Raw genomic sequence first — 21895 nt, 5'->3', positions numbered from 1 at the left:
GAGGAAAGGATTATTTTTGCTATAAAAAAATTAATTTCTTGTAATTTTTGGCAACGTAATTTGCATTGAGGGTCTTTTCTTCTAATTTATAATGCATAGCCATCACAAACCCCTTGTTCTTCTTTCTTACTTTTTTGGGTAAAAAACAGAAAAAAAAAAAAAAAAAAAAAAAGACCACCTGATTGAGACTTAACGCATACATAATACATAAATATTATGTATGCTTGTTTGTTTTTATGTATAAGTATACATAATATTTAATCACAAAAAAAAGTATACATAATATTTGTCTTGTATATGTGTCCATTTTTCTTTTCTTTGCAGAGTTTGCTGTGTACGCATGTATGTTTTTATTGTATCAATGTTAGTAATATTTGACTGTGTAGCAAGGAGATGCTTATATAATATGTGTATACAGGTCTTTGTCTATGTGTGACCGACCGACTTTTTTTTTCCTCTGCAGCATGTTTGACTTTCTTTGTTTTTGGTGCTTCTTTTTGACTCTGTCTAATGTTACCACGTGTGTAGCAGTGCAGATTCGTGTGGGGGAGAGAGTAAAGCCCATGGAAGCAAACAAAGTTCATATTTTTTTCAACCCAAAAAAAAAAAAATCCTTTTAATAATGTCTTAAAACGACATTAGCAAGGTTGTAACTCTTCTGCTTTGCAAGTTATTGATTACAATTTACAATGTATCAGTCTATCAATCATAAGAGAAAACTATATATATATAAACAAATAAATGTATATATATTTTTGTTGTACAAGCCAACCAACACCCAGGGGCGAGGGCGCGCAGCTTTCAAAAATAATGGCCAAGTACTTTTCAGCATTTTTGTTGTACTCTTTATATGAATTACTAGTGGTTTGATATATATATATATGATAAAGGGCTTGTATTGATACTTTAAGTGTATTGTAGAAGTTCATTTGAAAATCGATTTATAAAGTCATATTGATGTCTTTTTATTAATTCATGCATATCTTTCAAACTCTAATGTTATATTTTTTCACAGACCAGACAAAGAACCCGTGTAATACCCAGAAAAAATAAAAGCTAAAAAGAAATAGAAATTTGCAAATAATAACATAAAATATTAAATATTGACATTGTGCGGGACTAGGGATGTTCTCACACCGTATGACAGTGGGTAGAAATTTAAGATTTAGGGTCAAATTAAGGAAGTCAATGAAATGAAAAATATTTGCGATTAAGGGGGAAAAAAAAATTAACTACCCCCAAAGAAAACAAATATTTTATAAAGAGGGGCAGAAAATAGCTTAAAATACTAAAATAGGGATTTGAAGGTCAAAGCAGTGAATTTTGGGCCCAAAAACAACTCGTATCAAGCATAGTTTAATGGCCACGACATGCACACTGAAGAGAGCTTTTCGGATTGGGTCATGTACATTATTTTGATATTTGCAACAAAAGTTATGCTAAATTTACGGCTACAAGCACAAAGTAATTAAAAATGTAAACATCCTAAAAAACAATTACATATCTTGTTCAGATGAGAGAAATGGTGTTCGGACGCAATGCAAATCGTCCAAACGAGAAAGTGACATTCAAACAAGCTACACACAAAAAGATTTCTTAATAATTAAGATAATCTCATTCAATCGAGATTGAGGCTCATTCGAACGAGCCACATGTCGGGGCAAAAGTTATGTTCAATGCCACATGGCACTCGTTGGTTAATGACTCATAAATGATCATGTTCAAATGAAATCGAGGCTCGTCCGAACGAGACACATGCTGAAAGATTTAAATGAAAAAAAAAAAAAAAAAAGGTTGAGTTGGAAATGTTAGAATATATTCTGATCATCACCATAATTGCTGATTTGATATATTTTTCCTATATATATATATATATATATATATATATATATATATTATTCTGTAATATTGTACATTAATTTCGTGATTGTATTTCCACATTTATCTAGCCTCATTGTATACAGTTCAAAACACACAGAAATACAATATTCAGTTTATCCCTATATTATCTAGTATTCTCTAGTTTATTTTAACATGGTATTAGAGCCAAGTTTTGGCCTTATTTAGAGAAATAGGAAGTCAGTCCGTTCAAAGGCTTTTTCGATCTTGTTTTGGTACAACTATTATACCAACAGGCTCAAAAAGGTCCGATCTATCCTGTGGAAGCTATCAGATCATCGTTCTGAAGTTCAACGCGCTCTCACTCACCTCCAGAAGTTTCTGTGTCACTGTTCACGCGCTCACGTGCCGCCGCCGGCCACCACGCGCCGCCACACTCAACCGTTTTTCAGAAAACATTGCCAGAATCCAGATCGGAGGCTGCCGATCTACTGGTCTGCAGAAAGTACGCGCCACCAGGCTACTCCACGCGCCGCCACGCTCCGCCACAATTTTCTGTGGAAATTTCCACCACCGCACGTGCTGTTGCTGGCCACCACGCGCCACCCCTGTCAACCGTTTTCAGAAACAAATCCCAGATTCGTGATCGGAGGCTGCCGATCTGTCGAACCAGTTGAAGCACGCGCACCAAGGAGCCACCACGAACTGCCATCTTTGTGAGTTGTCTCTTGAGCTCACCTATTTACTCTACAATCTGCCACACTAGATTTTTGTCTGATTTTTTGAGCTCACACACTTATTATACATTCAGCCACACCAAATCTCTGCCCTTTAACCAAGCCTATATTAATTATTATAGACTCAGCCGCACCCAATCCTAACCCTTAAAAACAAGCTCATACCCCTTATTATACACTCAGCCACACCAAATTCAACTCTCTCACCAGGCTCACAGAACCTATCCTACACCCAACCACACCGGATTATATCCCAAAAAAAAAATGGCCGTACCTCCTACCACTCTCCCAAACACCAAAGATATTACCCAACCTATCCCTACTATTCTAGATAGCTCCAATTACCCGACTTGGTCTCATAATATGAGTAGGTGGCTCAAAGGACATTGTCTTTAGGAGTATGTTTCTGGTGAAGAACCTAAACCTCTTGCTGGAAAAGAGGAACCTGCTGCGGCTTTCTCTACCCACCTCCGCACATGGAAAAGTATCAATTACAGGATCATTTCTTGGTTCTCCAACACTTGTGTTGTCTCCATCAGCATGACATTTGGCAATCTTGACAATGCCAAAGATGTCTGGGACATGTTAGCTCAGCGCTACAGCACTACCGATCTTGTTCAGCGGTTTCAAATTGTGACCAAGCTTCATCACATGCGCCAGGAACCAGGTCAGAGTATTACTGATTTTTATTCACAAATGACTTGTCTTTGGAATCAATTAGCACTATGTGAGCCAAAGTGGAGGGATAAGGTTAATGCCTCTGAGTACATCGCTTTTCGCGATAGCATGCGCCTGGCCGAGTTTCTTGCGGCAATTCGAGATGAGTTTGAGCATACTTGAGCTTCTCTTCTTCACCGCTCACCGCTGCCATCCTTGGAAAGTTCTCTTAGTGAACTCGTTTTAGAAGAGACTCGATTCTCCACTATGAAGTTACACACCTCTGAGATGGTCATGGCCACTGCATCCCGCAATATGCGTGCCCCTAATTCTACTCCTGCCGGGTCTTCCTCATCCAATCGGAACATCCAGTGCCATTATTGTCAGAAGTTTGGCCACAAGTATAGTGAATGCAAAAAAAAACTTTTTCGTCGGAATCATCGAGCTCCTAGTCATAAGGTTGTTGCGGTCACTCAAACTGATACATCAGATATGTCTTACACCGATGTTGCACCCCAACCCAGTACTCTTTCTCCTGCAGAAATCGAAGCTTTCATTCATCAGGTTTTATCTAAGTCCAATCTTAATACCGCCATGTCCACCACACCAGGTAATTCCTCTTGGGATATTGATTCTGCCTATTGTAATCACATGACACAGAATTCTTCCATATTTTATGCAAAATCTGTGTTACCTAGGCCTACCACCATTTACATTGCTAATGGTTCCCATCTTCATGTTAGTCTCGTCAAGTCTGTTTCTACTCATCAACTATCTGTGTCTGATACATACTTGGTGCCTAATCTCTCGTTAAATCTTTTATCTGTTGGTCAACTTTGTGAACTTGGCTTAGAACTGCACTTTTCTAACCGAGGTTGTGATGTGCAGGATCCACAGACGGGACAGCTAATTGGGACCGCCAGTAAGATTTTTGAGCTTTCATCACTCCATCTTCCTCCTGCTGTGTCCGCTGCCACTCCATCTCGGTCTCCCTCTACCACCCTCAGTTTATGGCACTCTCGTTTAGGACATGCATCTATTTCTCGTATTCGTTCTTTAGCTACAAGTGGTCAGTTAGGATCTGTTGAGTCTGAGTCTTTTGATTGTGTTGCGTGTCAACTTGGAAAACAAAGTGCTTTACCTTTTAATAATAGTGCATCTGTTTCTTCTGCTTCTTTTAATTTGGTGCATTCTGATATATGGGGCCCTGCGCCTATTCCCACCATGGGTGGATCCTGCTATTTTGTGATTTTTGTGGATGATTATTCTCGATACACATGGCTTTATCTTTTACAAAATCGGTCTGAACTTCCAAAAATTTACTCTGAATTTCAACAGATGGTTCAAACCCAATTTTCTCGAAACATAAAAATTTTTCGTTTTGATAATGCCATGGAATATCGTGAATCTACCGTTCTTACTACCCTAAAACAAAATGACACTTTTCCCCATCGCTCATGCCCAAATATGTCTCAACAAAATGGTCTTGCTGAACGTAAACACAGGCACATCTTAGATGCTGTTAGGGCTTTGCTCCTATCTGCTTCTATCCCTGAACACTTTTGGGGAGGAGCCGCTCTTACCGCTGTTTATACCATTAATAGGGTCCCATCTCCCACTACCTTAAACAGGTTCCCCTATGAACTCCTGTATGGATCTCCTCTTGATTACCAATCCCTCCGCACCATTGGTTGTGTCTGTTTCGTGCTTCTTCCACCCCATGAACGAACGAAATTAGAACCTCGTTCTTGTCTATGTTGTTTTCTTGGGTATGGCATTGAACACGAAGGATATCGTTGTTATGATCCTATTTCCAAACGACTCCACGTCTCGCGGCACGTCACTTTTTGGGAACATAGGCTATTTAGTGATATGGAGTCTTTTCCTACTAATCCCTCTAGTTCTTCTCCTATCTTTACTAATGTCTCGCTTGATTTGCTCCCCAACACCACTGATCTTGATGCAGGGATAACAAGCTCTCCAGACGACATTCCGACGGTCGACCCCAATGACTCTACCCCGCCTGTTGATCCATCTATTCTTGAGCCAGCTCCCTTTATCCCTCGTCGTTCTACTCGAGTAACATCTCTTCCTTCCCATCTTCATGATTATCACTGCTATTCTGCTCTTGCTACTCTACATAAATCTCACTCCTTCCGTGAGGCTCATACTAACCCTCTTTGGCAGAATGCTATGTCTGAAGAACTTAATGCCCTTTCCAAAACCCATACTTGGGACTTAGTTGATTTACCTCCAGGCAAAACTGCGGTAGGGTGCAAGTGGGTATACAAGATTAAGACAAAATCTGATGGGTCTATTGAGCGATACAAGGCACGTCTTTTGGCAAAGGGGTTCAATCAGGAGTATGGTATTGATTATGAGGAGACTTGCGCCAGTGGCTCGGCTTACTTCTATTCGATACCTCCTTGCTGTGGCTTCTGTGCATCGTTGGGATCTTTTTCAAATAGATGTGAAAAACGCATTTCTCAATGGTGATCTTAGTGAAGAAGTTTATATGCAGCCTCCTCCTGGGTACGATCATCCGCCACACAAGGTTTGCCGACTTCGCCAGGCATTGTATGGTTTGAAACAGGCTCCACGGGCTTGGTTTGCCAAATTCAGTTCCACTATTGCGCAGATTGGGTTTGTTTCTAGCCCTTATGACTCTGCTCTTTTTATCCGGCGATTTGATGCTGGTCTCATTCTACTCTTACTATATGTTGATGATATGATTATCACTGGAGATGATATTGTTGGTATTCGTGACCTTCAACAGTTTTTGAGTCAACAATTTGAGATGAAGGATTTGGGTTTTCTCAGCTACTTTCTTGGATTGGAAGTGTCTTCTGATCCAAATGGTTACTATTTCTCTCAAGCCAAATATGCTTCAGATCTCCTCTCACGAGCTGGCCTTACCGATTGCAAAATTGTTGATAGCCCTCTAGAGACAAATGTCAAACTTCGTGCCACCGATGGTGAGCTACTTTCTGATGCCACTCTCTATCGACAGTTAGTTGGCAGTCTCATCTATCTTACTGTGACACGACCGGATCTTGCCTATGCGGTCCATCTTGTTAATCAGTTTATGACTGCGCTACGCTCAGTTCATTATGCGGCTGTTCTTCGCATCCTTCGCTACGTGATGGGCACTTTGTTTCATGGTTTGCATTTCTCTTCTCACTCATCATTAGACTTACATGTATATTCAGATGCTAATTGGGCAGGTGATCCCACTAATCGTCGTTCCACCACGGGTTATTGTTTCTTACTTGGTAATTCTCTCATCTCCTGGCGTAGCAAGAAACAATCTGTTGTTGCCCGCGCTAGCACTGAAGCTGAGTATCGTGCTCTTGCTGACACCACCTCTGAGCTCCCCTGGCTCCATTGGCTCTTACATGATATGTGTGTTTCTCAGACCTCCAGTTCTCCTATCTTTTGTGACAATCGAAGTGCAATTCAGATTGCGCATAATGATGTATTTCATGAACGTACTAAACACATTTAGATCGACTGTCATTTTGTGCGCCATCATCTTTTGCAAGGGACTCTCCGTCTCTGTCCTATTGCTTTCGCTGATCAGTTGGCCGATGTGTTCACCAAAGCACGTCCACCTGGACAGTTTCGTGATCTCGTTTCCAAACTCAAGTTGGCATCTACATTACCATCTTGAGTTTGAGGGGGGATGTTATAATATATTCATAATATATTATGATCATCACCATAGTTGCTGATTGATATATTTTCACCATAATTGCTGATTTGATATATTTTCCCGGTATATATATATTGATATTATTCTGTAATATTGTACATTAATTTCGTTATTGTATTTCCATTTTTATCTGGCCTCATTCAACTATAAATAGGCCTCATTGTATACAGTTCAAAACACACAGAAATACAATATTCAGTTTATCTTTATATTCTCTAGTTTATTTTAACGGAAACATGGGTTTTATTGACAGCAATGTCTTGCTTGAAGGAGACAAGATCTCGTGATTTTTTTTTTAATATATATAAATAGAGTCATTTTGAACTTTTTAAGTCAAACTAAGATGAGAAATGTTATACATACTTTAAAGTGTTCGGTTTTAGAGTAATGCTAGGTACCATTTTTTTATCCTCCTAAAATTATCTTAAAGCTGACGTGGCTTAATTTCAAAATACCATTAGATCAAAATTCAAGCATGATTCATATAAAATTTAATGGTGATTTTAAAAGTCACATCAACTTTAAAAATATTTTAGGAGAATCAAAAAATAGTACCTAGCATTAATAGTGCTTACTTCTTAACATGGTAATAAAAGTACCTAATGCTTAGTGTTTTATTTATTATTTCATCGAATGATGATAATTAAAGAATGAGCACGTGAAGTCGAACACTTATTAGCACTCCTAAACTAAGATTAGAAGCATTTTCCACGGGAAATTAGAGTAAAATAATAAAATAATAAAGAAGGGACACAAGTAGAGTGAGCCTAACTACTGTTTTATCTTTTTCTTTTTAACCTTTTCTGGCTCGGCCGCAGCCTGCAGCACGCTATCAGACGGGTAAAGGTGACCTTCCTACAATCTTCCTAGCCTAGCTTTGCTTAATTAATTAATAACGTATTCTTTGCTTTGATACGCTTTTCTGTCCGATTATCCAGATTACTTTATTACAAATATTCTTTAACTAAATTTTTTAAAAAGTAGAATATTCTTTAATTGTAACTCGGCTTTCATGTGCATGATCTTCGCAGACATGTCCTTTCATGTGCATGGATCCCCCTTGGCCTCCGGTTGTCTACTAAACAGAAGAATGTTGATGTACTCTCATTTCTTTTCAAATAGTAAAATATGGAAAAAAAAAAATTTCAAATCAGTTTGAAAGAAATATTTTTCAACCTATTTAAAATAGTGTTAAGTGTGTATAAACATTTAAAATATACATTAAATTTAGTTTAAATTAGTAAACATGATGTTAAGAATTTAATGTGTATTTAAAATGTTTATAAACACTTTGCACGATTTTAAATGAGTTGAAAGATATTTTTTTCAAACTGATTTAGAGAAAATTTTTGTTCAGTTGGAGAGGTGAATTCAAATAATAAAATATAATGGCAGGATAATTATTTTCTCTTTATATACAATATATATATAAAAAAAATGATAAACAAAATTCAAAATAGAATTTTTTTTTTTTTTTTTTTTTTTTTAAGAAAGGAATGAAGTATCTTATTTTGGGTTTTTTTTTTTATTTTTTGAATAAAATGTTGACCCTTGAGAACTCTTTGAAGAATATTTTGAATAAAAACTCCTGTCATTATGTTTTGTTTGCTTTTCATTTTGGGTTTTCTTTTTTTTTTTTTTCTTTTTTTTTTTCCCTCATATTTGTTAAAGAAAAGTAATAAATGCAAAGCCAAAAATTCTACTGCAAAACTGAGCTAATTTGCTATTTTTTGGCCCTTTAATGTCTTGCTTTCTTTTATTTATTTATTTATTAGAAATAGCTTTAAATTGCGAGTAAAATATCAATTCCAGGTAACTTCAGTCGTAGTTTCCAAAACTTTTGGTAGGCTTCTAAATGAGAAGAAAAAAAAAAACACACGAAAAGTGTAAGATTAATAATAATAATAATAATAATAATAAAGGATGACCTCTCACTCTCAGGTTACCGTGTTTATTTATAATTGTTACTCATTGGGCTGTCATCATTAAGAATAATTTTGTCATCTAAAAGACGTTATAATTTTTTTTTTGTAATTTGGAAAGATATTAATAAATAAAAAAAGAAAGGAAAGTCTTCGCGTTGGTTTCTAGTCTACCGTCTTGTTTGCGCCATCTCAACCTGTTGACCAAGACTCCGGCCGCACTGCACCTACACGGAGAAGTGGAGTGGCATATCATTCATTCAATGATTCGAGAAATATATTATAAAACGTGCACAAAGCCTCAAAAACCCAAAATTAACTATTAAAATAAATTAATGGAGTTAGAGGAGGCCAACGTGGACCGAGTCTCTGATCCGTTACTTCCTTCGGTCAAAAGCATTTGCAAAACGCGTTGAACCTGGACACTCCTGGACCCCACCCCACCCCCTTCAACTCACTCTCTCTCTATCTTCTCACGTCCCTTCCCGGCAACTTCTCCAGTCTCCACCATTTTCATATATAACGCACCCCTCAACGCCACAACCCAACACACCAACAACAACTAAAAAAAACAAACAAAAAAAAAAGACCATCTCGGTCTTCTTTCCAGACGGAGTCTACAAACAAAGCTTTTCAAGATCCAAGACCGTGACGACGGAGTGTACTCAACTATGACTGTTGACGATCTGAAACCGATTAAGATCCGGGAGGTCTGGGCGGGTAATTTGGAATCCGAATTCGAGCTCATCAGGGACGTCATCGACACCTACTCCTACATTTCCATGGACACCGAGTTTCCTGGGCTGGTTTTCCGTCCGGCTGTGGACCCGGGAAAGCCATACTACGGCCAGCTCCGGCCGTCCGATCACTACCGGGTTTTGAAGACCAACGTCGACGTTTTGAACCTCATCCAGGTGGGTCTGACCCTCTCCGACGCCAACGGTAACCTTCCCGATCTCGGAAGTGAAAACCGGTTCATCTGGGAGTTCAACTTCCGCGATTTCGACGTGGCGCGTGATCCCCACGCTCCCGACTCGATCGATTTGCTGAGACGGCAGGGGATCGACTTCGAGAGGAACCGGGAGGAGGGGGTCGACTCGGCCCGGTTCGCGGAGTTGATGATGTCTTCGGGACTCGTTTGCAATGACTCGGTGAGTTGGGTCACGTTCCACAGCGCGTACGACTTCGGGTACCTGGTGAAGATCCTCACGCGCCGGAGCCTGCCGAATGGGTTGGCGGATTTTCTGAAAATCCAGAGGGTGTTTTTCGGAAACAGGGTTTATGACGTGAAACACATGATGAGGTTCTGTAAGAGCTTGTTCGGTGGGTTGGACCGGGTGGCTAGAACACTTGACGTGGACAGGGCGGTTGGGAAGTGCCACCAAGCCGGTTCGGATAGCTTGCTGACGTGGCATGCGTTTCAGAAGATGAGGGATGTGTATTTTGTGAATGATGGGCCGGAAAAACATGCCGGCGTGTTGTATGGCTTAGAGGTGTTTTAGAGATGAAAATATTAATTAATTGTTATATTTATTTATTCAATTAAAAAAATTTGTTTGGTAAATCTGGTATATTTAATTGTCATATAGCAAGTCTAATATTGATGACACGATGGAGTTGGGTCGAGTTATAATAACGGAAGGGGAGATTCGAATTAGTGACTTTTATTTTATTAAGCATAATTTTAACCGATTAAAATACTTCTTGACCTTTGGGGATGGCATTTTCTTTATAACTCTCAACCAATTGGTATTATGATAGTCACGTTAGGTAAATTATTTATATTTACTGTTGATTTCTCCTGCCATTTTAATTAGAAAAAAGAAAATGATAAAAAAGGGTATGGCATCATTTATTTTTGAACTACCACATTTGGTGTTAGTCAAAAGGTTGAAAAGGAGACCCATGAGCAGCTGGTCACGGACTCAAATTTGGTCGACTTGTACCAAGACTCAGTCCAAGCTGAAATCTATGTTAGAAGTTGTGAATATATAGATATTAGGATATGAATTATGACCTTTATTTCAAGATTATACTAAATAACCACAAGAAAACAATTAACAAAAACTCACGGCACTGCAAATTGACTTGCCTTGAGGCCTAGTAAGCATTGGCAGTCAACTCCATGCCTACGTGTGCTTTGACTGAATCTGAACAAACCTATCGAATTAAAACACATATAGTTTTCTATATAGAAAAATGATTATTGTCAATATTTTATCTATATATATATATATATATATATTCATATTATCTTATAAATTAACTATTAGATTTGTGGACTAATGTGGTGTCACAAATCTAATAAGTGATATATTGAATTTGTAGAAGAATATGAGAAAAATATGAGTAAAATATTGACACCAATTATTTTTCAAATAAATAACTTGTGTCCCCCTTCTTTTACTAAAAAGAGTGGGCTACCCCTTTAGTCTAGCCCAACTGTTTATTTCCCACATACGGCACCGGTTGCTAACACTTATTTTTAGATGAGTGAGCTAGGAGATAGGCTACTTGCAAAATAGAAAAAGTCACCGGAAATTGCATGTCTATGGATGACTGACGGAGTCTATGAAGTCTAGAAATGAATGAAAATGAAAGGAGAGTTGGGAGAAATATGTTCGCATACATGGGGATGAGTAGCCATTTTAATCTGAGAAGCTCATTGGAAATTGTCCAATATGGCTCTTTTTAGGGCAACTAAACTTGGTTATTTTATCGGAGCATGATTATAATAAGTGAGGTTTAAAGTGGTTAATACTAATTAAGTTTGTGTGAGAATTTTTGTTACGGGATTCGAACATATACCCTAATAGGCTTAATACATGTCTAATTACATAAAAATTTTCTTAAGACTATTGAATCCCGCTACTGTTGGTGTCTGTGCTGCCGACTTGAAATAGAAAGAATGGTATTACAAACGAAGATACAGGAAACGGCGTGCACCCTGCATTAAATGGAGAAGATAGGTAGCGTTAGGAGAAGTTAGGAAGGAGCAGGTTGTAACCAATTGCAAGTCTTATAAAAGAGGAAATGCGTTACCGTAGTGGATCAACCACTGTACTGGATGAAAAGGACAAAGTGAGCCACAGTGGTACAGCGATTCATCGTGTGGATATAAATCGCCGCCGTAGAGCAATTTACAGCTCATCATCGGATTCCAATCATGCAATCGCCTTCATAAAAACTGTCGTATCACATAATCACTCTCGTAAGAAAACTCATTCAACCGTACTCAAAATCTTCTCCACATGAAAACTACAGTGTTGGGGTGCAACAATGATGTTCTGTTCACTTGGAGGTCTCTTAAAACATGTCTTACGAGGTGAAATTTCGAATGCCATAAAAGGCTTTAATTTTTTTCACGGCACACTAATTATTTTTAGATAAGGTGATAAAAGGCCCGATCTAACAGTTAGGGAGAAAATTGCCTAGGATAGTCTATGAGAATACATTAATATACATATTTCGACATCATTTTAATTCAAAAGCTTAAGATAGTAGGCTTAGATTCATTAAGGTATATTAACTACTACTTATTTTCTTTTTCTTTTTTTCCTCAACATAGGACACAAATTTTCCATTACATGTGAGTCTATTGCACATTGACCAATTTATCCCTCGCTTGTGAATCCTTTTACAAATGCAAGAGTATCACGCGAACAAGAGTTAAAAAGGAATCATCAAACCAAACACGTCAAAGACCAAAACACATTTTTAAGTAGAATCTAATCATAGCTCTGATATCAATATTTAGGACGAAAATCGTCCAAGGATTCCATCAAGAGTACATTTATATACATATTTGGACATCATTCTAACTCAAAAGCTTAAGCTAATGAATTTAGCTTCACTTAGATATATTTCTGAATATGAGACACAAGACTCATATGTGCACTAACAACAGAAATCATATATCCTCATCAATCACCTACAGTTAGTAATACAACCAACAAGGAAATAATACACTGGTACCAAAATGAAAAACTACGTACCATTGACAGGACTATAATTGAGCCGAGCCGAGTCGAGCTTTAGGATTTTAAGACTAGCTCGTTTATGCTTATTCCAGCCGAGCTCAAGCTCAAGCCGAACTATGAAATATGTGTTCAAGCTCCGCTCGTTTAAAGTTTGGGTGAGCTCGAGTTCGTTGAAAATGCTATTCGAGCAGAGCCGAACTCAACTCGAGTTCGAGCTAAGCTATTAAATTCTTTAATGTATGATCCAAGTACAATTTAAGCCCAAATTTTAAAGCAACCTCTATATATATGAACGACCTAACTAGTCGGGCAAACAAGTTGAGATTGCAAGCTCCTATCAAGTTTTCTCGAGCAAGTCGAGTTTACTAATCGAGCGGATTTGTACAGCATCGAGGTCGAGTTAAACCAAGCGGATATCAAACAGACTCATTTATATACGGCCCTATAGTCATATATGTTCTTTAAATGTGACATATTATACACAGCACGTACGTGTAAGTTGGAGTTCAAGAGTACGTGTAAGCTGGAGCTCCTCTTGAACTGGACAGTTGTCAGTAGTCATATAGACATGCAATAAAGAATGAATCGATCACATGACGTTTAAAAATTTTTTTTTGAAAATTGCCATTTCTCCTGACCAAACAAGCAATCATGAAATTAATCATGCAAATTGCAGGTAGATGCTCAACATGAATGACCCTAAAAACCCATATAAATACGACTTCTATCCATTCATGTAAAAGCAACACAGCTAGGAAATTGTTGACATGCCATATTGATCAGACCCAATGGTGAAGAGGATGAAGCTGCCTTCAATCTTCAGAAGAAGAAAAGCTAAAGAAGCTGCTTCATGGAAATGGCTACCTTTTGAGCACCTCAAATCCATATCACTCCGATACAAAGACAACATGTTTAAGAGCCACAGATCTGCTCTATCCAACGTTGTCATGACATCATCATCATGCTCATCACTGTCGAAGTCTTTGTCAGCAGTCGTGGATGAAAATGGTGGCGAGTTGGTAGAGATGGCAGTAAAGGCACTGACGTCAAAGAGGTTGTTTTTTGATCCGGAGGAGACGAGCTCTTTGATAGGAGCAAGAGGGTTTTCATTCCAGGAGTGTGTGGTGGAAGCAATAGAATCCAATGATCCATATATTGATTTCAGGAAATCTATGGAGGAAATGATTGAGGCTTATGGGTTGATGAGGGCAGGGAAAAAGGACTGGGAGTACCTAGAGGAGTTATTGGCTTGGTACTTGAAGATGAATAGGAAGAAAAACCATGGATTTGTAGTCCAGGCCTTCATTGATGTGTTTGCTGGGCTTCCTTCTTCTTCTTCTTTTTCTTCTTTTTATTATAGTGCTTCGGATTCATCATCAAAATCGAAAGACTGGCGGGAGATTGAGGTAGAAAGCAATATTCCTTCATGTGCAGAGAAGGGAAAATCTCCAAAATATTGTTGAATTGTTTAATAAGCAATCCATCCATGTATTGTATTGGTCAAGGATATATTTATAATGACCATGAAATTAGAAGGAAACTTCTAGCTACCTCTTTTCCTCTCAAATTTGTAAAAATAAATGCTAATTAATCTTTGATCAATACACACCCTAACAGATTTCCTATTATCTTCTTTACTTTCATTAAATATTATTTTCTTTTTAACAATTTTTTTTTTTCAATGGCCATATGTATTGAGCTTCAAATCCGAGAGCATGCAACAAACAGAACTCAAAACACAAAATAGATGTTAGAGAAAAGAAGCAAATTAAAGCAATTCAACACTAATATTTAAAAGCCAAACAAATACTGAAGTCACATGCAAATAAATAGTAATTTATGAAATTCTGCACAATTTGATGCTCGAAAAGCCAACATTTTCTCACACAAACTTAGCCCATATCGGCCACTTGAATAGATTTACAATAAACCTAGAGCGATTGGAAGAGAAAAAGAGGCGGAGGAGGAGTGCTACCATGTGGTGCTTGCCACATAAGAAAAGCTTATGCATGGCGGTGACACATCACGTTATTGTTGAAGTGTTGATTAAATAATTAAATTTACCTCGTTTAAATTTTTAGAATAAATTGTGATTAAAAGAAATGTTTAAAAAAAAACATTTGTCTAGATAACCCTTCCGTACGTAAATAGTGAGAATGGTTCAAACAGGACATACAACTATTTAAACCACATCAACATCAATGGAGGTACAAGATTCGACAACAATGGACGTACGGTACTGTTCAAAGTAGCAACTGTATATATATATATATAATTTACAACCTTTGAAAACCTTAAAAACGGTAACTTTTTTTCACAATTTCGGTAGCGGTGAAAAAGAAAATAAAAATACAGAAAACATTTGCCCTTCATTAAGTGCCTTATTATAATTATATTGAGCTTTCACGTCTACCACATCGGTTTCTTGATGATCTGATCAGATGTGAAATTTATACCATCCTGCCATCATGACCATCAAAGTTTTTAATGGTCAGTAAATTAAGTTTGTTTTTTAATATATATATATATATGATCATAATTAGAGGATCGAGAAGATGGAGTCTGTTGTTTTCAATTAATGGGTTTGCTGTGACAAAAGATAAGTTTTGGTTTGCTTGGTGTGCGTTCATTGTTGAAGGTTGCCTGCCTTCTGTCACAATATATATTACGCAGAAGATAAAATGTTTTAATTATTTATTATGTCATTAATATATTATTAATAGATAGTGGCGGAGCCACTTGAGGCTTTGGGGGTGCCACTGCACCTCCAAAGCTTTTAATTTTAATTTTAATTTTTTTGCTATTTTTCTACTCAAGTTCCACACGGTACCCCAAGAATTTTTTTTTTTTAAAAAAAAATTTTCTCTCCTACTTATGTTATGCAAGTTACCACTCTACACCCTCAAAAAAATTTTAATGGCACCCCAATATCAATTGTCTGGCTCCGCCACTATTAATAGATTGACAATCTCTCTCTCTTTCTCTCTCTCTCTGTGTCATGGAATGAAACACATGCATGCACCAAGAGACCCAACACCTTATCCGTTTTCTTTCTTTCTTTCTTTCTTTCTTTTTTTATTTTTTTTATTATTATTTTTTTTTTTATAACTTTTTCCTGAGCTTTACTCGTGCAATTTTGAATACTACTTTGGCTTTAGTTGAGCCGGAGCTCGGAACATTTCTTCATACAAGCAAACCTCAACCCCTTTATCGGGAATCATCGTGCTTTTGTTGGCCTTATGGGTGCGAAGGACTACATATTTTCAGCCGAATTCAACCTGAGTTATGGAGCTTCATTATCGAGCACTAGGAATTGCCTTGAAGAGCAACGGGTTGGATTGAACCCTCCCTCCATACCACCTTTGCCCAAATTTTTTGGTTGCTGGCCTATTTTGACTGTCGGTATATATGTGCCATGAGCGAACAAATCAAGGAATGGATTTGAGGAAGCACCGACTGGATGAGAGAGGGAGAATGTTACGGCCTTTTCATATTAGGCTAGCCGTATTAAGTTTATATTATGTTAGCATAAGGCGGCTAACTCTAGACTTATTAGGGTTAATTATGATATTATTTTAGAAATTTTGAATGCATTTGTTTATGAGATTATGTCATTAGCGACATCTAAAGTTAATTCCTTTAAGAATATATGAGATTCTCCCATTAATTACTTTATAGTTGGGCCTTACGATTTTATTAATGTAATCTTTTAGTTTTGCTTGCCAATGTTTGCCTCCTTGGAGGCACTTGCTTGTGTAGGTCGTCATTACCTCATGCATGTTACACACCAGCCAATTCTTAGTATTCAGTTTTCACTACATGGCTAATAGTATAAATGGCGAAGGATCAAACAAGCCTCCGTGCGCTGACACATGGCTTGCATGCTTAAGTGAGACTCCGCTTTTCACTATCACTGCCACTCTCCAACGCACCTCGCTATTGCCACCACCGTCCACTCCGCTCCTCACTGACTTCCTCTGTGACTCCTTTAGGCCTCCACTCGTCGTTCTTTGTGTCTCCATCGGGCCCCCATGCATTGGAGCTTGTCGTCCACACGCTAACACATGGCTTGCACACTTAAGCGAGAGTCCGCTTTCCACTATCACTGCCACTCTCCAAGGCGCATCGCCATCGTCGCCAACGGCCACTCTGCTCCTCGATGACTTCCTCTGTGACTCCTTCAGGCCTCTACGCGTCGTTCTTTGTGTCTCCATTGGACCCCCATGCGCTAGAGTGTGGCCTCCATGCGCTGACACATGGCTTGCACGTTTAAGCAAGACTCCGCTTTCCATTATCACTGCAACTCTCCAACGCATCTCGCCATCGACTCCACTGGCCACTCCGCTCCTCGATGACTTCCTCAGTGACTCCTTCAGACCTCCACGCATCGGCACATGGCTTGCATGCCGTGGACAACCCACATTCCTCCTTCGTAGCCTATCTCAACCATCCTCCGTGGCTAGCTGCCGTTGGTTTTTGTTGTCTTTTTGTTGTATTTTTTGTACTTCTTTTGTTATTTGTGGGTTATGGTCTCCTTAGATCTAGTTTTTTTATCATGTGAAGGAGACTTTTTTTTTAGAATGTGTTGGTTCTAAGTTCACAAGTGCCTAGCTCCCCTCCTCAACCTCCTCTCGGGGATTGTTATTTTTACCTAATAGAGATTCGGGTAAGGTTGAAAGGTCCCTTGAGGATCATGTCTTTGCCCATTCGAGTAGGATTGGACAGTGTCGCGAGTGTCGTGCACCTACCCTCCTCTATTTTGGTGTCTATACTGCTTTATGCTACCAATTCATTGGCTTTTGCTCAAGGTATAAAGGACCAAGACATTTTTTACCCATTTGGGGATCATTAACACACCTATTTCATGTTTGTTGTTTCCAAATTCGGCGTTCTTTCTTTCGTTTAGATTTGTTATTGGAGAGCCCACCTCTCTTGGACTTTTTGTTCTTTGTAACTCTTCTTATTTTTATTGAATGATAAATTTACAACAAAAAAAATTGTTGAAGGATCAAAAATATCTTCTTCTTTCTTTTTTGTACAAGTGAATTTAGTCCAAATTAAGAGGAGATCGAAGATTCAACCCGGTAAGTAGATTAATTGTAGGGGCGGAACTACATGGGGGCTTGGGGGGTCTTCAAGCCGCATGCATGTTTCCCCAAAATTTTTTTAAAATGCCTTTAGAATTTCTTTTAAATTAGAATATGCCCCCGCCCCAATTTTTTTTTTTTTTTCTTTTTTTTTTTTTGTGTACTTTTGCCCCTCAAACTATAGATGCTAGTTCCTCCCTTGTACGTGTTATCCCTTGGGATTAAAATATCTTGTTTTAAGTTCCTCTTGGGAGATCGAAGATTCCTCTTGTTTTGCTTAATGAATAGTGGTTCAAAATACTTAACTAGGAATAATATCCTATGGGACCTTGTTAGGTAAGGGCAAGTATTTTGCCTTTTTCAGTAAGATATTATTGTTATATAACATAGACCATTTGTGTCAACCACTAGTACAAAAGATTAAGAAATGTAGCACTAAAAATCATTATGAGAAATATATAAATTAACCCGTTTAAAATTTGATGTTAATTTTCAATTTCATATCATATAATAAGTATTTGAAAGTACAATTAGCGTTTTTCATTAAGACAAATGTCACTCTCTCTCTCTCTCTCTTGCTTGCTGGGGAAGCATAATCTAAATAAGAACAGAAAGTTCTGGAACCAAGCTGTAATCAACAAAACTACACATGAAAGTAAGAGAAAGTGCAACAAAGATAGCCCAACCACTAACTCATTAAAACTACACACTTCAGTACTACTTAATGCATGCTCATGTAGGAATTTGTATGACATAAAATGATACAGATTACTATACAGACCAAAAAAACATTATATATATATAAAAAAAAATTAAAGAGAAAAAAAAAAAAAAAAAAAAAAGATTATCCCTTCTAGGCAGACACATCGTTCATCTGCTAGCTACCATATATGCTTTAAATTTGATCAAATCCCATCTCTATTGATGACTAAATTAAATGAAGTGGTTACCTTCCCATGCAGCTTCCTTGCACGTGCGAATTCAATGACCTCCCATGGCTCTCACACGTGCCAGTCTGCCACAGCTAGGATTCACATGGTTTTGACGGTTTCTGTAGCAGAATCAGCCTATCAGAGAGAACCTCATCCCAGATCTCCTTGAAAGCCTTAATGATGACGTCATGGTGGCAAGGCGAATTCAGCCGGAGAAAGCAATCAAGAAGCTCCCGGAGATCGTCTTTCGAGTAAATCTCTTTCTCTAATATCATCTGAAGCATCGACTGCCGGAAATCTCGATAAGGGTCACTCGAATCCTTCTCCACGGCGATGCTGTCGCTGATTTTCTGGCACGGCGTGGGAATCTTTGAGCTCTTGGGGTCGGTTTCGGATTCGGAGATTGTGGTGGATGTGAAATCTTCTTCGTCGATTGAGAGGCCGCCATTCCTGTCGCAGGAGCTTGAGGAGGAGCCGGAGGGATTTGGGTTTTCGTCGGCGATGATTTTTGGCTTCGCCGTTGGCTGAAATACATCTGCGGGTTTTGTCCTGCTACACCCACACCCTGCATTTGATGTAAAAATGGTTCTAAGGAGGTTTTTCTTGTTGGAAGACATGAGAGAGAGAGAGAGAGAGAGAATTGGAAAGCTTTTGCAGTTATAATTAAACTAGCGGTTTTGAGAGAAAATGGAAGCCATTTGCACAGAGAGAGAGAGAGAGAGCTGCGAGGAATAAGGTGTTCTTGGTAGAAGTCCTTTTCAGTATTGGCTTCTGTTTAGAGAAAAGTTAAAAAAGGGTAGTTTTGGGCAGGAGTCATTTTTTTCAAATGTAGTTGAGAGGAAGATACTCAAACAAAGTTTAAATTAAATTTAGCTCTAATAAGTTATTTTAGTTGATTTAATTAGTTATTTTTTTTCAAATTATTAAACATCAAACTTTAATTAAGTTTTTTTATTTTTATTTTTATTTTTTTATTGATGAAATAAAATATATAGTTTTAAAAAAAGAAATTGAGAGACACTTGAGTTAACGTAGCAGGCAACTAGAGATTGGGCATGTGATACTGAGAAACAACTCTCATGATAAGATTATTTATTTTTTTTTTTAAAAAAAATTTTGTTTATCTAATTTGAAATTGGGATATATATATCCATTTATTCTTTTTCCGGGTGGCTTTGGGCCTTCGGCTACCCCCAACCGGCCCTTTGGGGGGTGGCCAAAGCCACCATCCCCTAGGGCCCCGGGGGTGGTTCAGTCACCCCCTAGCTAGGGCCTACGGGGTGGCTGGCCACCTCTATCCGCTTATGAATTTTGAAGGATATTTATGAATTATCGATATGAACTGGGAAATTTGTCTTATCGTCAGTTGCTTTTGTAATTTCAAAATTATTTATCACTTATTTTAACTTGATAATCCTATATATATATATATATATATATATATATATATATATATATATATATATATATATATATATATTTTTTTTTTTTTTTTAAAAAAAAAAAACGCATATTTAGGGGTGGTCAGACCACCCCACTCCCTTTGGCCAAATGATCAGTGGTCGAACTACCCCTAACATGAGCAAGATTCGACTACCCTTTCTGAGCATATCTGTGGGTGGCCATCCGGTGGTTCGGCTATCCCTATTTATTTTTTTAAATGTAAAAATATCTATATTTTTTTTTTATCCAAATTGTTTTCCCCGTGGCTCTTTTAAGCCAAGTGAAATTGATCACCTTATTCAATAGGTTTGGAACATATTGGTGGATATTGGACCGGCATTAATGTGATTATAAAAAGTTATTCAACTATGCCTTGAACTAATAATTAAATTCAGATTTTCTGCTTCATCTTATTGTAGAAGCAAAGGACACCCAGAAGATTGAGTTGCTTTGTTTGTTTACCTCCAAATCAATAGAAGAGTATATTTGAAGAGATTGCTTCAAATCAATAAAAAACAAAGGGATAACAATGGCCCTATTGAATAGTGAATATATCGTTACATATAAAGGTATAATTATTTTGCTCTCTTCATACAATACGGTTTGTTCCTTTTCTGCTTTCAAAGGGTAACAAGCTAAAAAGAGCTGGTAAAATGGCATACGTGTTCTATGAAGGCCCGGTGAGGATTCGTAGTTGGCAGGGCAGAATCAGGATTATTATTTATTTATTTTTTTTATGTGGCGATTTAAATTTATATAAATAAAAAAGCGTATAGATGCGTATAGTGTGTGTGCACGGACGTTTATGTACAATAAGAACAAAAAAAAGTCTGAAATTGAATATCATATTTAAGTTGTAAGTCTAAAAACATGCATGTCATAAGTCATAAAGTAATATGACATAAGAGTATAAAAGTAAAAATCTATCATATGAGAATCAAAAACTATTTATTTGACGAGGCCAAAATATCACAAAATAATATTTTTGTACTCGTTTTAAAAATGTTTAGGGCTATGTATGCTCCTACAGGCTTGGAGGTATGAAAATCTCACGGAGTGCCACCTTAGTAAAGATAAAAAGGATTAACAAACAACAAGCAACGGATAAGCACGCTAATGCAAAATCATGGCGCATTAGCGCAATAGTTTGATTGCTCAGCCTTTTGTCCATGTATACGTTTAGGTTTAGCTTTAATTTGGTCCTATTAGAATTTTTTTTCACTATTTTTTTTTAAAAAAAAAAAATGAAAAAAGTACATTAGATCGTCTATAGTTCAGTCAGTCAAGTAATGCTATACGTATGACTTTAATTCATGTTTTATCCCCAAAGGTAATATGGCTTTTCAAATCACCATTGAATTAAAATCAAAAAATGATCAATCTTAAATTTAAGAGTAATTTTAGAAGTTCCTTTTATGTCACTGTAAAAATGAGGTGGCTTTTAAAATCATCATTTAATCAAAATCTAATAGTGATCAATCATAAGTCCAATGGTGATTTTAAGAACCACATCATTCTTGGAAGCATACAAGAGTGATAGAAAAAGAACTTATAATATTGCATAATTTTGAAAGTCACATTATTCT

At 37.5% G+C, this 21895-nt stretch overlaps 3 protein-coding genes across 3 annotated transcripts; 2 read left to right on the top strand and 1 right to left on the bottom strand.

Moving 5' to 3' along the window:
- Window positions 1-9351: 9351 nt before the first annotated feature.
- LOC148583992 (putative CCR4-associated factor 1 homolog 9) lies at window positions 9352-10484 on the top strand. The gene has a single exon (XM_088519121.1). It carries the CDS (start codon window positions 9539-9541, stop codon window positions 10367-10369), a length of 831 nt encoding a protein of 276 aa, XP_088375247.1. The 5' UTR covers window positions 9352-9538; the 3' UTR covers window positions 10370-10484.
- A 3125-nt stretch (window positions 10485-13609) lies between these two features.
- On the top strand, window positions 13610-14414 carry LOC132163908 (uncharacterized). The gene has a single exon (XM_059574284.2). The coding sequence runs from the start codon at window positions 13636-13638 to the stop codon at window positions 14308-14310; it is 675 nt and encodes a 224-aa protein (XP_059430267.2). The 5' UTR covers window positions 13610-13635; the 3' UTR covers window positions 14311-14414.
- A 4373-nt stretch (window positions 14415-18787) lies between these two features.
- Window positions 18788-19578, bottom strand: LOC132164472 (uncharacterized). The gene has a single exon (XM_059574989.2). The coding sequence runs from the start codon at window positions 19481-19483 to the stop codon at window positions 18959-18961; it is 525 nt and encodes a 174-aa protein (XP_059430972.1). The 5' UTR covers window positions 19484-19578; the 3' UTR covers window positions 18788-18958.
- Between the last annotated feature and the right edge of the window lie 2317 nt (window positions 19579-21895).

The sequence above is a fragment of the Corylus avellana genome, chromosome 8 (genome assembly GCF_965113065.1).
Source record: "Corylus avellana chromosome 8, dhCorAvel1.hap1.2, whole genome shotgun sequence".
NCBI classification, from domain to species: Eukaryota; Viridiplantae; Streptophyta; class Magnoliopsida; order Fagales; family Betulaceae; genus Corylus; species Corylus avellana.
This window is presented reverse-complemented; position numbering and strand designations above follow the sequence as displayed.

Bases quoted from the DNA above. Each gene is read 5' to 3' on its own strand.
- LOC148583992 (XM_088519121.1), top strand. From the start codon at position 9,539: ATGACTGTTGACGATCTGAAACCGATTAAGATCCGGGAGGTCTGGGCG.
- LOC132163908 (XM_059574284.2), top strand. From the start codon at position 13,636: ATGGTGAAGAGGATGAAGCTGCCTTCAATCTTCAGAAGAAGAAAAGCT.
- LOC132164472 (XM_059574989.2), bottom strand. From the start codon at position 19,483: ATGTCTTCCAACAAGAAAAACCTCCTTAGAACCATTTTTACATCAAAT.